This window comes from Platichthys flesus, chromosome 1 (genome assembly GCF_949316205.1).
Source record: "Platichthys flesus chromosome 1, fPlaFle2.1, whole genome shotgun sequence".
NCBI lineage: Eukaryota > Metazoa > Chordata > Actinopteri > Pleuronectiformes > Pleuronectidae > Platichthys > Platichthys flesus.
Genome location: NC_084945.1, coordinates 21,457,234 through 21,474,093, shown reverse-complemented (window position 1 = coordinate 21,474,093; position 16,860 = coordinate 21,457,234). Strand labels below are relative to the sequence as shown.

At 44.4% G+C, this 16,860-nt stretch overlaps 1 protein-coding gene across 2 annotated transcripts; it reads left to right on the top strand.

Annotated features, from left to right (window-relative positions):
• The first annotated feature begins 9,307 nt into the window (after window positions 1-9,307).
• Window positions 9,308-13,158, top strand: irx5a (iroquois homeobox 5a). 2 transcript variants are annotated; one of them, XM_062388836.1, is made up of 3 exons: window positions 9,308-9,988; window positions 10,916-11,321; window positions 12,031-13,158. In XM_062388836.1, exons 1-3 carry the CDS (start codon window positions 9,731-9,733, stop codon window positions 12,738-12,740), a joined length of 1,374 nt encoding a protein of 457 aa, XP_062244820.1. In that variant the 5' UTR covers window positions 9,308-9,730; the 3' UTR covers window positions 12,741-13,158. The 2 variants fall into 2 exon arrangements, with proteins under 2 accessions (XP_062244820.1, XP_062244830.1); XM_062388846.1 differs by having other exon boundaries at window positions 9,310-9,973; window positions 12,031-13,157.
• Window positions 13,159-16,860: the final 3,702 nt, after the last annotated feature.

The following is a 16,860-nucleotide window of genomic DNA, read 5'->3' as shown; positions in this document are numbered from 1 at the left end:
AGCTAATGCTAAATATTTAATTCCCGTGGGTGCTAATTATGGTTGAGTACTGGCAACACGGATTCCCTTTTTTCACTCCGCATAACAACTGTAAAAGCAATTTAAGCATTTTTCAATTAATTAAACACATAGTCTTCCAGTAACCTCTTGTCATTTTGCCCTCCAGGAGTATAGCTAATTTGTGAAGAATAGAAAAAGGGAAAGGGGAAAGGGTTGGGCGGGGGCAGGGGGGGGCGGTGGGCACTGTTTTCATCTTCGCAAAATGCTCCTACAAAGGAATTAAAAGGGAAGACATAATTTTTCATGAGAGTTTAAAAAGATCACACTCTATCATTCTTTTTTTTTATTTTTTCAAAACCCTGTAGTATTGTAAAGTGCAGTTTTTTGAGTGTTATGAACCCAGATATCAGATGACTGTAACCACGAGCACCCAGCCCCCATTATGTTATCAAAGCCCGTGTGAGATAGTCTGGCCATGAAGCTAATCCCTGATGTATTTTTAGTCACAACTGACTGATGAAGTGAAATTACTACATCAGTGATAAAAACGGGGCTCTCTGAAAAGCCTTTACAAGATCACGCAGCAACCAAGAGAGCTCTTTAAGCCGCCGCGAGTCTAAATGAAGTACAAGTACAGCGGCGGTGAAGTGCATGACAATATGGTGAAGATGAGGAGTGGTGAAATTAAGATAAGGGCACATTATGCATCTTTATTATATAAAATGATAATTTCTGCTTTAAAGTGCTGTTTCCATTGTGCCAGCAGTGGGCCAGCTAAAAATATAAAAACCCCCTTCTTTCATTTACTCCTAATAACACAGTATGTTAGAAAAAAAAGAAATAGGAGGAAATCTAATCACATTTTCTGTGATAAAAATTAGGAAAAAAACTGCAATTAAATGATATAAAATATCAAACTTCACATATTACACAATGTCAATGTATCTCCCTCTATTGTGCGTGTCCCATTGGGTGCACGTGTGAGAGCTATTATAAATAAATTGACTCGACTTGACTTATTAGGAGGGGTAGTGGCACACCCGTCTTCTTATAAAAGGCCCCTGTCATAGGGAGAGATCAGAAGCGGGCTGTGAAATCCAGCTAATAGTCATTATGGGATCCCCGGTCCCCCTGCACATCCCATACCTGCTCCGCCGAGGCGGCTCGCTCAAACTTCATATTTGCATTGTGTCATCTTATCAGCATTCACCCAGACAGCGGACAGATCACACAGCAGACTGACAGCCACATCGCTAATATCAGTAAATAGGGCTGAGGGAGGAGAGACTGAGGAGCATTAGGTGTCCCGCACTCGAAAGGGGAAAAAAAGACACAAAGAGCCGATACACCGGCACAACCCTGTGACACAAGAAAAAATAGCCGGAACGATATTATTTTTTTTCCTGATGTAAAATTAATAGCGAGAGTCTTTGTAGCGTGTGACGCCCCCCCCTCCATCTCCTGATCGGAGTGGCAAGGAAGGGTGAACTCTAAGAACCCTGTGTGCTCAGTCACTTCTGGGCCCATGCAGTCAATACGGCTATTTCTGATCTCCGGATGGCTAGGGTTTCAAAGCCTGTTTAAATGGGCTCCCACAAAGCCGGAAGCACCAACCTCAGTCCTCTCTCTCTCTCTCCCTCCCCGTCTTTGCTCCCTCCCTCTCTTTTTCCTCCTCCACTCTTTCTCTAAATATTGAGAGGGAGCTCAGCTTGCCTATATACCCCCCCCCCCCCCCCCTCAGTAAAGAGAGGGGGGAGGCAGGAGGTGAGGGAGGGGGTGTCCTCTCCTCTCCACATGCAGGGTGGTGAGGAAAGACAGGGAAGCGCAGGGTCAGGGCTCCCAGTGCTAAGCTGTGAAAGGCAAACGTTTGGCAGAGTAATTACACGCCGCACTGCTCTGGGAGTGATTAGTGATAGTTGTCTGTTCAAAGTGTTTGGAGCTCCCAGCCTTTATGGGCTATGCTTGCCTTCCCTCTGCCTAATGTTCAGTTTGCATTTGCATCAGGAAGAGAGTTGCATGTGTCAACATAAACAGTGCGTCGATGGAGCTGCACCCGGCGAGCACTGGTGCGCTCGTGTTTCAACGATGCCCCGAAATATATTTCCCCGTAAGATCCGGGTAAAATGATCACATTATTGTGTGTATTTCACAACTGCTTTGTCGCTCGACCTGACACACAAGTTCTATTATAAATTTGAATATGTGTTAAACGTCTTTTGAACCACACATTTTTATCAGCACTGGAATCAGCACGTCCAGGTGGTGCTGCCGGTGCTGCCAGCCTCTCATGTCCTAGCTGTGTTTATGTTGGCCGGCAACTCTGTCCCGGCACAACCTGCAGATGTGCCTGCAAGCTGTAAGGTGAGCAGCAACACTCCTGGGTAACATGTCCTGCTGTAAAGAACAACCCCGACAGAGGGGGTGGCGGCGAACCAGGAGGGGGCGGCAACAACAGGGACACACATAAGACAAGGAAGTAGGAAATAAATGATGTTTACGTTGAAGATATTCAGATATCGATGTTCATTCTGACACATTGACTGCTGAATTATGAGACTTTTTTAACTGTCGCAGTTCTGCTGATCAATAAAGAGGCTATCTTGTTTTTGTTGTGCGTGATTGTTGTTTTTTGTTATTTCTTCAAAATAAAAGCACGGACTGTTGACATACATTCTCGAGCTCTGTCCCTTTGAAAACCTGAGATACACTAGAGTTTAATCCTATCCAAACCCTCTGGGGGTGTAAAGAAAACACCTTAACAAGTCAGAATAGTGTTTATCTAAAGGTACACGCCGTCTCGCACTAATCCCAGCGCAGGGGCCGACTCCGGCGGGGGCCGGGGAGTTGGGTGGCAGAGCAGAGGAGAAACAAACACAGCCGTGAACACAGGAGGAAATACCTCAGGGACTTTGTGGGATTGGAAAAGAGGTAAGATGGTACCTGTAGTGCAATCCCCTCCAAATCTGCACCAGGTGTCAGGCATTAAGGAGAGCATCTCCGCTTTGGCTTTCCATGTCTGACTCAATCACCCAGGGCAGTGTGTCAGATGTTGGACAAAACGGATACTCTCCGAGAAGAAGAGGAGGAAGAAGAGGAGGGCGACGACTCAGTGCTGCAGCACATACGGGAGGATTTCTTTTCTAAAATCAGAATATACCAAGCTTAATAAAAATGCCCTTTTGTGGGAGTAATTTCATTATTTTCCTCGATTCTTATCAATGTTTGACATTTAAATATTCAATTACATGTGAAATTAGTCTGCTGAGAATACAGTGTATTGAGGAGACGGCAGTGAGACAATAAAATACGGGAAGCAGTGCTGAACACTTTGGGTTTTAATGAGTTAAGATAGATTTAGAATAACATTACACTGTATCCCAGTGAGATTTTCAGTTAACTACAAAGACAACGGAGCAGAGACTATTCCCCGCGTGATAAAACAAAGCAAGGAGCTCACTATAGAGTGCTCAGCTTGATATTAATATTACACTCTCAATCATAAAGACAAGGTCTAAACTGAACACCTGGCACCTTCTCAATTTCCGGCGTGTAAGCATTTTGCAGGCGCGATTGTCCTGAAACAAAACAGTGGCAGCGGAATACTTCAGTACCTGAAGGGCGAGAGGAACACAGAGCCCTGCCGGCATTGTTGTTGCCACAGATTATACATGACACACCGAATAAAAGGAGCTGATTGTAAGATGTTTAAATGTATCACAGGCATGGGAGAGGAAACTTAATACCTCAGCGCTGGGAGATGGAGAATGCGACCGGGCACGTGTGGAATGCTGAGGAGGAAAACGACAATCTAAATTTCTAATGCTGAGGATGTTTCCCATTCTGTGTTTATGAAACATGGCTGCCGGGACTACAAAGGTAAGGGGATACAGCATCAAAGTCTGCCCTGACAAAAACAAAAAAGCAACAATGCTGCAGTGGAATGCACGACAGAACATAATACTCCACCTCCTCCCTTCTCCTCTCCCCCTAAGCAGTCTCATTTGATTACAGTGTAGCAGGCCCCGAATCAACCCCTCGGTCCCGTTTCTCGCTCCCCGCCACGGCTGCGAGTGGGAGGCGGAACACGACTTGCCAAAGTGGCCGGGGAGGAGGGGAGGCGGGGGTGATGTTGTGGAGGAGAATCCTTCGTTCGGGGGGGGAAACAAAAGAACACGGGAGCGGGCGAGCCGAGGTGTCCGCGGCAGGGCCAGGAGAAGTGGCTGTTGACCCCAGCGCGGTGACTGAGGCGGAGACTGCATGTCTGATGATGGCAGGCCGACGTATCGTTTACAGGGCTCCCCCCCCCGGCAGAAGCCCCTCGCATGTCCGTCTCCAGCCACAGGGTTTGCCCTCTACTTAAGGCAACAAGAGTCAGGCTCAGCATTACAAGCCTATTAAAAGATACTTTTAATTACGCCCCGCTCTCCCGGGATCGCTTCTTTGATGAACTCTGTGTTTCTTTGGCATGTGCACTTAGGAATGGCACAACCAGGAGCACGTGTTGTTTTCTCCCACCAATTAAAGGGCATGTTGACAGATTAAGGCTGCTTCTGGTTTGTGCTCCACTAACGCATTTAGGAGGAGATGATGAACAAGGGGGGAGGCGGAGGGGTGGTGGTGGTGGTGGTGGTGGGGGGGGGGGTCACACAGAGAAAGAGAGAGAGAGAGAGAGAGGCTGATAGAAGGAGAAAGAGGAAGGGAAAAATAAAAAATAAATAACATGCACATGAACCCTAAGGGATTAATGTGTTTACATTACCTGGGCTGTGATCTATCACCAACCTCGTCAACTTCTATTATGCATCACATACATAAGCAAGCAACAGACCTGGGAGCCCCTGCAACTCACTCATACTATTTCAATTGGATTAAGTCAGTGCAAATATCTAGGGCACTGCTCCCACACTGTGGTTTTAGCATTCTGGTAGTCATTTGATTTGTACGTTGTATCACTTTACCTTGGTGAAGGCAGGAGTGCCTCCTACGTGCCTCCAGAGCTTTTAAGTAGTATGGGATTTAGATGATTAGCATATGGCACCTATAGCGCCTTCAAAACAAACATGAAATTATCCGTCGGTCTGGTTAGACAACAGTCAGGCGCCGAAGCCCTCAGATCATGAATCAGAATGTACAGGTACACACCAGTGAGAGGAATAAGGGAATGTTAACTATGTGGATTCACCATCTGTGATGTTGTCTAACACCATGCTTTATCCTGTCCCAGCTGCAGGAGCAGATCTGTACTGTTGCGTGTGTAAGACACTCCGATGGAGAGGTGTGGCGTCACTGTATAGATGCTAGAGGCTGCAGCAGGGCCCCTGAAAGAGCTCATATTCACACTCAGGCTTCATTATATCCAATCAATATCCGTTTAGTCACTGAGCCTATTGACTCATTTCTGAAATAATATTACAGGTCATTTGTCTTGTCACGGAGCACGGAGAATGATCCCCTTTATGCCGTTCCCCCCATCTGGAAACAGGGATGTGGGGTGAAGTCTGGATGTGCTCTATGGATACAACTGTAAATAAATATTTTTGATAAAACACTGAGAAGAAAATCAATGGGTGCTTCCTGTGATCCTCCTCCGGCGAATCAATCATCATCTGCGCAGCTGGCAGTGTGCTGCAGGAGGACGGCGTGGCAGCGAGAGACGGCTGCAATCTTTGTCTGATACCTCTCATTTTGGAATCGCTTCTCATAATAGGGTCATCATTTCATCACTTAGCCAATCCAGAGCCGTGCCATTCAGCCTTGCAGGGATCTTGGGGGAGTGTGGAGAGATGGGTAGCCCCCATCTGAATACACACACACACACACACACTTGCTCCATACATCTTCATTCAGGTCAATAAAAGAAAAAGAGATCACAAGAACAGAGAAGGAGAAATATATTTTCATCGCTGAAATTGTCTCACTGGGTTTGATGGAAATTGTGTGATTTTTATTGTAAAATAAAATCATCAAATCTGAATTGTTCATCAGATAATATCTCTGATATTTATCAAGAAACATTAAATATTTCAACAAAATGTTTTAAAGACAAAAGAGGAGTGTAGTCTAGGAGGATAAATGCATGTGTGTCAATTTGTGTCAATATGTGTCATGATTATAAAAAGTGAACTTATTGAAAAATGTCACTGGGCCATCAGCTTTATCTGCTGTGTGTGTGCGTGCGTGTGTGTATGTGTGCATGTGTGTGTGTGTTTGTGTTACTGCTTGGTGACATAAGACTTCCTCAACCTGAATCTGAACAGATTTAAAATAAACAAACAATCAGTTATTATTTTTAATACACAACTTTGTACCAGTAACATAACTAACAACATAGGAAAATAAACACAAAAGGTGCAGCAATAATACAAGCAGATTCCATGGCTATCACGTTTTAAAATACATAAATACAGCTTGTAAATTACTGCTGTCATAATAATGACTTTAATTAAAATAGCTAATCATAGCCATATAGGATGCCAGTTGTTTAGTCAAGTAGTACAGGGCACATATGTTTAATCATTTAATAACCTCCCTCTTCAGAAAAAAAATGCAAGGTCAAAAATAAATTACATCCATTATTTGCAGCAAATCTCCCCAAAGCATTTGGAGCGAAAACTGTTTTGAATTTCAATTGGCTTCCAAGTGGCAAAAGCCCTCAGCTAATACATCAAAGAAAAATTGGTGTCAACTAATCGGTTTAGGACACAGATTTAGAATGGTTAAAAATCCCATGAACACTTCAAGCTTTTTTTTTTTTTTCTTCCTGTGAGCCACCGAACAGGTTCGGGAGCAGCACAGCTGACCTTGTGCGCTCCAGAAACCTGTCCGCCACGACATTAACTGACTGTTTAACTCGCCCAGCCGCGCAATTAGTCCGCCACGACGCATAATGTTGTGTAATAATAGCCTCTATATCCAATTTAGATTACACTCGCTCCCTGAGGCATTTTTAAGTGGCATGCACCATCTTTCATTTCGCGTATTATTTTGCCACGTAAAGCCGTCTCCGTGCGGGAGGGGGGAAAAACAGCATAAAAAATCTGAATATGCGATAGCGAGGAAGAAGCAGCAAACTTGGAAACTGCCAAACCACCGTGCCTACAAGGAATTTAGATTCGGATCAGCAATACGCGCGAAGTCCCATCGACTTTTACGCACAAATGCTGATGTCCACATTTAGAAAAGACACAAATGAGCAATACTCACCTAGCACCTCTTCCTTTACCAGTGCGGAGCTGAGGGGCGGCAGCGGTTTGCCATAACCTACTCCTATTATATGCTGCGTGATCTCCAATCATGGGTCCTCCTCCTCCTCCTTCAGAGAGCTGCTCTCAACCGAGGAACCAGACGCATGGACGCAGACCCCTCACGCCACCGTCTCACTCTGTAAACTTTCTCTCCATCTTTTCTTTTTTTGTGCAATAAATGAAATACCAGCCCCGGCTCTGTGCGTAATTTTGGCTCTAATGAATATAAAATGTGGAGGTGGTTCTGAAAACCTGACGGATGATACTGTCAATATAAAAAACAACAAACCTGTGACTATAACAATAAGGTCATATAATGCTAATTTCCGGCTTTGCAACATGAGTGTGGATGATAACTGCCACTGCTGCTGTTATTAGAAAAGTTCCAGTAATTAGCGGATTGTCTTAACGTAGTCTAGTATCACTGTCACCTGATTAGACTACAGTCCAGCGTCCATTCTTCTTTCTTATTTTCGCTCTCTCTCTCTCTATCTCTCTCTCTCCCCCTCTGTGTGTTCTGAGTCGACGTCGCTCTCCCACTGTACCCGCGTCATCGCTCTTTGCTCTGTGGAGGGTTTTCAGAGCGTAAAAAAGGGACACGTGAGTGAGTGAGTGAGTGAGTGAGTGAGTGCACACACTCTTTTAGCAGCGCCTGCAGCGATCCCTTTCGGCTTATCCGAGACTTGAACTGGAAAGTCAATCAGCAGAATGAAAACCGGGCTATTTTAAAACACAGTTAAAATACTTGGAATCAGACACTAATCATTTCCCAAAGCCACGTTTATGTCCATGTTATTTCTAGGAATTATTAGACCATATTTATAAAATGAATGCTACGACTTGTGCCGTAAGTAATAATTCAACTATTATAATAGCAATACTAGAAGGTATACCTATAATAACAATTATAAATTATATTTCAAATGTCTGAATCATGCGTAAAAGACCTTTGGTGTTTGCTAACTATATCTAACGCTCATTAAAAATAGCAGCGGTTGCTGAAAAGAGTGACCTGTTAAATAATTCTCGGCTGCCTAACATTTCCGCAAACAAAAGTATCTGCAGCCATCAAATGAGATTACATCCACGGGTCCGGGCGGATTTGGTGTAGTTGCCGCTAATCTGCCCTGGCTTGAGGGTTTATGACTTTCTGAGTGTGTGAGTGTGTGTGTGTCGCGTTTATTACAGGATCGGTTGCCAAACCTATCTAAGCGTCGCCACGGTACATCGTTCAAAAACAACACGCTCCCGTAATCACATCACACAACGGTCACATAGGAAAAGTTTGTTGACAAACAATACCTATTCTGATATTCTCCTACAGCTGTCGGGACTGCTGTTTGCGCCATCTTAACTTTTTTTTATTCTTGCTCCTCAGCTCTCATATATCTTACCGATGCAACATTCGCCCAGCGTTATAGAGTCGACGAGCACAATAGCGGTAATCCATCCGAAACTCCCAGTGCGGATTTTAACACGAGGCGCACGGAGATCACGGAGCACCGCACAGTTGATTTAACGCACACATTTCAAATGAAGACTTTTTTTTTTCTTTTACGCACGAAGAAAGGATCACAAAAAAAAGAGAGCGCGCACAGCGGTGGAGCGCCTTTTTCTCCTCAAACTCCTGTCGGTATCTTGCGAGCCCATATCCTGGCACACAGCAGCCGATTTGTTATTGATCAAGTGTGAAAGTGACGGCTTCCTATTTGGGGGGAGAGAAAGGGAAAAAAAGAAGAAAGTTGGGAGTTGACAGACTCGCATGATGTCGCCATCCGAAGGGGGGCTGCCAGACGCGCTTGAGACTTACTGCGACGAGGCTTGTTAAAGGGAAAAAAATTGAGAAATAGAGAATGAGGATTGTTAGTTAACGCGAGAGGAGGAGGGAGAGCGGGGGCGAGAGAGAGAGAGAGAGAGAGAGAGAGAGAGAGAGAGAGAGAGAGAGAGAGAGAGAGAGAGAGAGAGAGAGAGAGAGAGAGCATGGATTTGGGAAGGGCTGTGGTTACCCAACATAAGCTTGCCTTTTCCTTCGGTGACTACACCCCGGGAGGAGGAGCATAGCGCGCAGCGTAGTAGGCGTCAGGATCCTCAATTTCCAACTTAGCATCTTGGCAGGACATTTTCCCAAGCAAAAGCCCCCGTCCGACGGGTAAAAAAAAACTTCTGCACGGGCATGCGAGCGTCGGTGCCACTCAGATAAGGGAGCAGCAGAAAAATAACGAGAATAAGCATCCGACGCGCAGTGACTGGCTGGCGGGCAGCGACACCTAAATAATCCATCCCCCCCCCAAAAAAATCAAAGCTTTATTTAGTCACTTTTTCTACTTTTTCTTCCTGCTTCCACTGTTATCATTTAGAGAGGAGGGGGAAAGGCAGCGGGTCTGCACGCACCCACGGCTCTATGCGCTCCGACAGCAGCGCATGAGAAAATAAACGGGGGAGAAAAGTGCGCAAGTTAAGTGGCTTATTCTCTCCGGGTCTTCAGCATGGCGTATCCTCAGGGCTACTTGTACCAGCCGTCCGCTTCCCTGGCCCTGTACTCGTGCCCTGCGTACAGCACCGGCGTTCTATCCGGACCCAGAACCGAGGAACTTGGGAGATCCTCCTCGGGATCTGCTTTTGCGCCCTATGCCGGATCTACTCCGTTCTCCAGCGCCTCGCCAGGCTACAGCTCCCACCTCCCGTACAGTGCAGACGCGGCGGCAGCGGCCACATTCACCTCGTACGTGGTGAGTAAACTAAAGGTGATTATTTCTGTGTGTTGGGAGGGGAACGCGAGGACAGTATAATTCGTTCCAGCAGCCTGGAGTGTCCGCTTTGGAGCGCAGCGGTTAGGAAGAACTGTGCGTCATGATGAATGTGCAGGGATATAAAATTACAGAATGGCAGCTCCGTGAAACACGTCTTTGTGAATATGGAAATTATTCAACTGATTAATGAGCAATTGTGTGGATCTTCAGTTATTTGCAGTATTATCTACACGAAAGAGGGGGGCATGTTTCGCCGAAGTCTCTTCGCTCATAACTGGCGACAACGCAGCGTCTGAAGGCGATTTAGGTCACTGCGTTTGTCTCTCGCGTCTCTGCTCGCGGAGCCGCTCGTGAACCTTGAATTTTTGCAACTTTTGCAAAGGGCAAGAGAAATATTGTGATCGGCGTCAGTTGTGTTCGCAGTGAGCGATCACGCGGCGACACAAGTGATTCGAACAGACGTGGTTCTGCAGGCCTATTACCAGGAAAACTGTGATCCCATTAGAAAAGACAGAGACACAGCGCGCTGGGCCCATCGTGCATAATGACAACACATTATTACAACTGCGAATTGTTTTTGTTTTAATAGCGTGAGTAATGGAAGCAGCTGAGGGGCTGACATCACGCAGATAACAGTACGAAATAAAGACAGCGACAATATCCTGAAGCCCAAGTTCTAACAAACTCCATAAACAGTCAAACTTGAGCTGGATTACAGCCAGTGTATTTGTGTGTCTGTGTCTCTGTGTGTTTGTGTGTGTGTGTGTGTGTGTGTGTGTGTGTACGCGTGCTTATGCGCGTGCGTGTGCGCGCGTGTTCATGTTTGTCAGAGGTTATTTTTTAATATATTCTGAAGGAGTTTAAAAAAGGACCGTGATTGAACTTAACCAAACTTTTCTTTTTCATTTTGTGTTATTACAGGGTTCTCCCTACGACCACACCACGGGCATGGCCGGCTCATTAGGATACCACCCTTACGGATCGCCCCTGGGCAGCTACCCTTACGGTGACCCAGCGTACCGTAAAAACGCGACCCGGGACGCCACGGCCACCCTGAAGGCCTGGCTCAGCGAGCACCGCAAGAACCCCTACCCCACCAAGGGCGAGAAGATCATGCTGGCCATCATCACCAAGATGACCCTCACCCAGGTGTCCACCTGGTTCGCCAACGCCAGGAGGAGGCTAAAGAAGGAGAACAAGATGACGTGGACCCCGCGGAACCGCAGCGAGGACGAGGAGGAGGACGAGAACATCGATCTGGAGAAGAACGACGACGACGAGCCCAGCAAGCCCACGGACAAGGGAGACTCCACAGACACGGAAGCAGGTCGGTTGTGCAGGGGGGAAGGAAGGAGAGGAGAGAGAAAGAAAAAAAAAACACAGGCAAAAAGAATCATCAATTTTTCATCGCAGTCGTTTCCACTCAGGGTGCAAAATTGATTGCTGGTTAATGGTGGTATATTATTTATAATGGGACAATTGCTTTAAATAATAATCACCTTGAACTCCCCTCGTTTGACTTCTCAGGAGCTGAAATTGCTGGTGACGCAAAGTGTTTAGCAGTCAATTTATCTTTAAGAGCATAATAAGGATACAGCTGGTGTACACTGCGCCGGCTATTCCACCGGAAAAAAAGGAGACTGCCATTATATGATAATTAAATGCTACTTTTGAATATTTATAACCATAATTATTCACATGAAAAAAAATCATACAGAAAATATTTATTTGTAATTCAAAATAGTCCCCATGCTGTGTGTTCAGACTCACATTTCCAGCACATTGTTCCTGTTTGTGTTGCAATATTCCTACTCTTTTGTAATTGTAGAGCTCATTCATATTTTTACGCTGGCACATATCTTAATAAGGTCAATTACACAACTGTTTTTAGAGGGACCATACATAAGTAGCCTGATTATTTTGATAGATCCGATTTCATCTCGCACTGGTGTTCACCATTACCTCAAACACATGTTCCAGTTTTATCTTCGTTTCCCCTTATTTGGCTCTAATTCCGCTCTTTATTTGCGCTTTAGATCACAAACTGCTGAACCCAGGGGACATTGGCTGTGACAGGTTTAAAGAGGAGAGCCATGGCAAAGACACGGAGCCCCTTCTGAGCGACTCGGAGTTAAGAGAGCAGGAGGAGCAGACTACAGACTCGCTGCCGGATTCCGCAAAACCGACAACGTCGTCGCCCTCCGCGGTGCCCCGGGGGAACCCGAGCGTTGCGCAACAAGACAAGCCCACAGACCTGAGCCACGCACCGGGCTCGGTGACCAGCAACGTGACCTCCGTGATCCACTCGCCCCCCTCGGCCCCTAAACCCAAGCTGTGGTCCCTGGCGGAGATCGCCACGTCCTCGGACAGATGTAAAAGCAGCAGCGATGCGCCACAGACCTGTCCCGGTTTGGCTCAGAGCTCGGTGATGGGCACCGGCGCGTCCCCCTCGCGGTCCTCCCCCCAGTGCCCGCACCCCAACAGCACGGTCCTCTCCAGGCCGCTGTACTACACCTCCCCTTTCTACCCCGGCTACACGAACTATGGCGGCAGCTTTGGACACCTTCACAGTAACCACGGCTCGGTGACCACGGGCTCCACGGCACATTTCAATGGATTAAACCAGACTGTGTTAAATAGAGCAGAGGCTTTGGTGAGGGAGAGCCAGAAAGTCAGAGGCCAAACGCAGGTAGATCTTTGTAAAGACTCCCCTTATGAACTAAAGAAAGGTATGTCAAACATTTAATACCTGACTATTTTCCACTCACTCGGACTTTTATTTATTTTGTGTGGTTGCATTAAAAAAGAAACAAAAAAGAAAAAAAGAATGACGAAGCAAATTCTAAGAACAGTTATTTTCTGAGTAAATGCTTATCCTCAAAAAATGTTTAGTTTCTGAATGGTTAATCCTGCAATGTAACAAGAATGGTCTTAATCGCTGCAGCCGCCTGAGTCTATTTGTATTAAAGACTAACATGTATATTTAATGTAGCATTTTTGTATTTAAAATGGACAATACACTATCTTTGAAGTAAATTATGGAAAAAACGTATGTGCTTGTGCAGCGATTATTCGGGGGAGCAGATGAAATGACTTTAAACATGTGATGTGCCCAAAGTGTTTTTCAAAGACAGTTGATCTATATATATATATATATACACAAGAGGTATAAATTCAATTTTGCACCGTGACATATGTTTCAGTGGTAATTATCATTTCATAATATTATTGTGTTGAGAGCTCCCGACACACTGGAGACAGAAAGGCCCACATTCAATACAAGGATGTTGGAATACCTTTTTTTTTGTGAATGGAAAATGTTGGCAACAACACAAAGGTATATTTAGGTTTATTTATCACCAGTTTGTGCGTTTTCTTTAAAATACAGCCTATATGCAAGTATTTTTTTTTTCCTTTCGTCACGTTTCTAAAAGTGTATATTGATATAGTATCAACACAGAGGCGCAGCCATTTAACCCAATTACCTATCGTGTTTTATGCAGAGCAATCAGGTGGTGAACTCCGGTAATGAGCTCGATTTTATGCCAAATTTAGACCTCATTACTATTTTCCAAGGCGTGGCAAAGCTGTTAAAAGGGACGCGGCCATGCATTTAGAACATACTGGCCTATTATATATATCATTAATGGAGAGTCTCTTTTAATGGCGCGTTAGATGTGAGACATTTCTGTGTGGAGGAAAAAGGCAAAATGCTGCGATACACACGCACACGCACGCTCGTACATGCTGTGAGTAGCTGGCAGCCATGCAGGCACTGTCCTCTAACTCTTCCAACTTCTGCAGGTAGGTGTCACACTTGCTCCTAATTTCAATGGAGGGCGACTCTTTGTTAATCCGACACGGAATCCCATCCCTGATCAAATGGCCTGGTTAAAAAAGAAGAAGTAGAAGAAGAAGGAGAAGAAGACATGGAGCCAACGGGGCAACACACAATGATCACACTTATTATGAGGATTATAGCTTGACAAGTGGATAACAAAAGGCTTGGATCCGACAGGCAGAACAAAAAACACACAAGCCTGCATGTCACAGTGGAGACAACAAATATGGCTTTTTTTTTTACTTTATTCATTGATTTTATTGTTTTGTTTTCTCCCGATTTATACATTTAAAGAACAATGCCTATTATTATTAATATTAATATTATTATATTTTGAAGCCTGCTCAGTCAGTAGGCCATAAGCCTTAGTGGCACAGGCCTCTACACAATAACACACGCACACACATACATAGTAATATATATATTTGTATACATTTACATTTTTGTTCGTTTACAGAACACTTTAAATGACACTTGATTACTGTTGTATTGCCATTATTATTATTATTATAATTATTCGAGTAATAGTAATTATTATTATTATGTGTTGTTGTTGTTATGATTATTATTATTTTTGACCTCCACTGAAGTGGGACAGCCTGATCTGCTTTTATGGCAGCCATTAATCTCTATAGTTTACTTTTCCCTCCTGCAGTTTGAGATGTCCCCTGGGCTTCATGAAATTCCCCCAGCCTTAATGTCCTCTGCTCGGCTTCTCTGTTTTAATCTGACTGAGTGTGCTGGAGCAGTGATTGCGACACATCAGCCGGCTAAATAGCATAATTATGTTTTCCCCCCCTCTTCGTCGATCCCCCCCTGGGGAACTGAACTGTTCGATGCAATGTCCCCTAAGAGAGTATTAGAGTTTTATTAGGGAATCGCGTTGTTTTCCCAGAATTGATTGAAGGGAGCACTGTTTCACTGGGACAACACACGCACACGCACGCACGCACTCAGTGTTTTATGTGGTGCAAATCATCTGTGTTGGGCTAAAGGTGAATTCTATGGAGTTTTTCTTGTTTTAGTAAGTTTGTGGCGAGGCAATAATAATATCAAAATAAACCTCCATAATATTAAAATACGAGGAAGCACTGGGAGCACGATGATCATCTAAACTGACTAGTTCTCGAGCCTCCAGAGTTACAGACGACATGAAACAAGTCTGACTAAGTCAATAGATTGAAACATTTTCACAATTTATTTGCACAGCGCTGTTATACGAACATTATTATGTGTTTGTGCTTTTTTTGTCTTTCTTTATTTTCACATCTATCATTCAGATTCGTTTCACATCACTGCATTTGATCAAATCCGAGACAACACAAGAGGTGTATGATGCTGCATTAATCATTTGCACTAGTATTGATTATAAAGCCCATTCATTATTATTATTATGTCCCTGTTGAAATATCGGGTTTATTTTTATATAAAATAAAAATGTTTTTTTTTTTTAACACTTGGGGGAACAGGCAACAGCTTGGTGCACTGGATTTCAACTCCATTGCAAATCCAAAAAATCCATTCAACAATGAAAATAATCAATATTAAAATACATGAATTTATATTTGGTCGCTGATTATATTCGAACTTTTAGCGGCTGTGTTAAAGTCTGTCAATCGATCCCAGATTATTATAAATACACTGATATTTGCAGACCCACCAGAGGCACGACAGTCTGAGCCTACAAGGGGAGATACACCCCCCCCCCCCCTCTCTCTCTCTCTCTCTCTTTCTCTTTCTGCAACTTTGTACAACTCGGCCCCTGCGTGGCTTCCCCTTCCACTTGAATGGCGTGTCGGCTCATTGTTGGGATCTCTCCAGTGCGAGAATACTAAGTAGGGGTGAAACCGTTCCCACGTGTGAGAATGGGGGTGGGGGGGTGAGTTGGAGGATAATCCGACAGGAGGAGAAGCGGAGGAGAAAAAGAGAAGGATAGGGTCTGTACCCTTCACTCCGACTTTGGTACTGTTCAGAGGCACATCCAGGGGGTGTTTGAGGAAAAAAGGACATTTTTTAGTCCCCCTCAAATAAATAGTTTTTTCCTCAAACAAACTTAAAAAAAAAGCCACTAATCAAACATGACAATTAAAAATAATGCATTACATCGTTTTAAATATTTGCTGAATAAACCTGACTAAAACTTCTCAAAACGATTTAATGCCTTAATAATGGGCCCATGCATGTATTTCGGCGATGTTTTATTAAAAAGCTAAATAAAAGAAAACTAATAATAAAAGTAATTATAATAAAAAAGAACCAAATACAATAACTAAAAACACAAATTGACAGTGTAATAGTTTTCCTTTGCAGATATCCAAGACTGATTCTTCGGGGTCTACTTTATTGCGCTTTATTTAAACACGCTTCCTCTAAAAGTAGATGCGACATTTATGTGCGCACTTGAGCGTGCCGGGTGTCACCGGGGAGAGTGTGTGTGGTGACTGAAAAAACTGCTAATATCAGACTAATGAAGAACAAGATTAAACCAAGCGCGCTTTCTTGTTTGTTGTCGACACTTTTGGGAACGAAGGGAAAGTTGAGCCCAGTATAATCCCTGTATTATAGTTACTGTGGGCCTACACCTGCGCAGACTAGTGCAGGTTGATCACAGGTTAAAGACACGTAAACCAAAATTCACCCAACTGTCAAATTAGTTGTCGAATTTCGGGTGTATGAGATATTTAGAGAATAAAGGTTTTTTCTTTTCCCCGCGTTTAGAGATATTGACGCAAAAACAACATATCAGAGAGGAATTCATGTGAAATAAAGAGAAACACACAATTAATTTTGTGTGCAACGTAACTGGTTATATTTTTCACAAACATTTCATTCCTCATCACACAAACCGGACCTACGCTGCAGGCTCCTAAAATACCAGGAGTTTGGTATGGTCCGTGCTGCAGGGGCACTTTCGTGTGAACCAACTTGGAGCTGTGTGCGCCCCACAGATTAGACACCTGCCACCGGGACACGCGGCTCCGTGCACGTCCCTCAGATGCTGCTGCTGCATGTCGGGACCACTAAG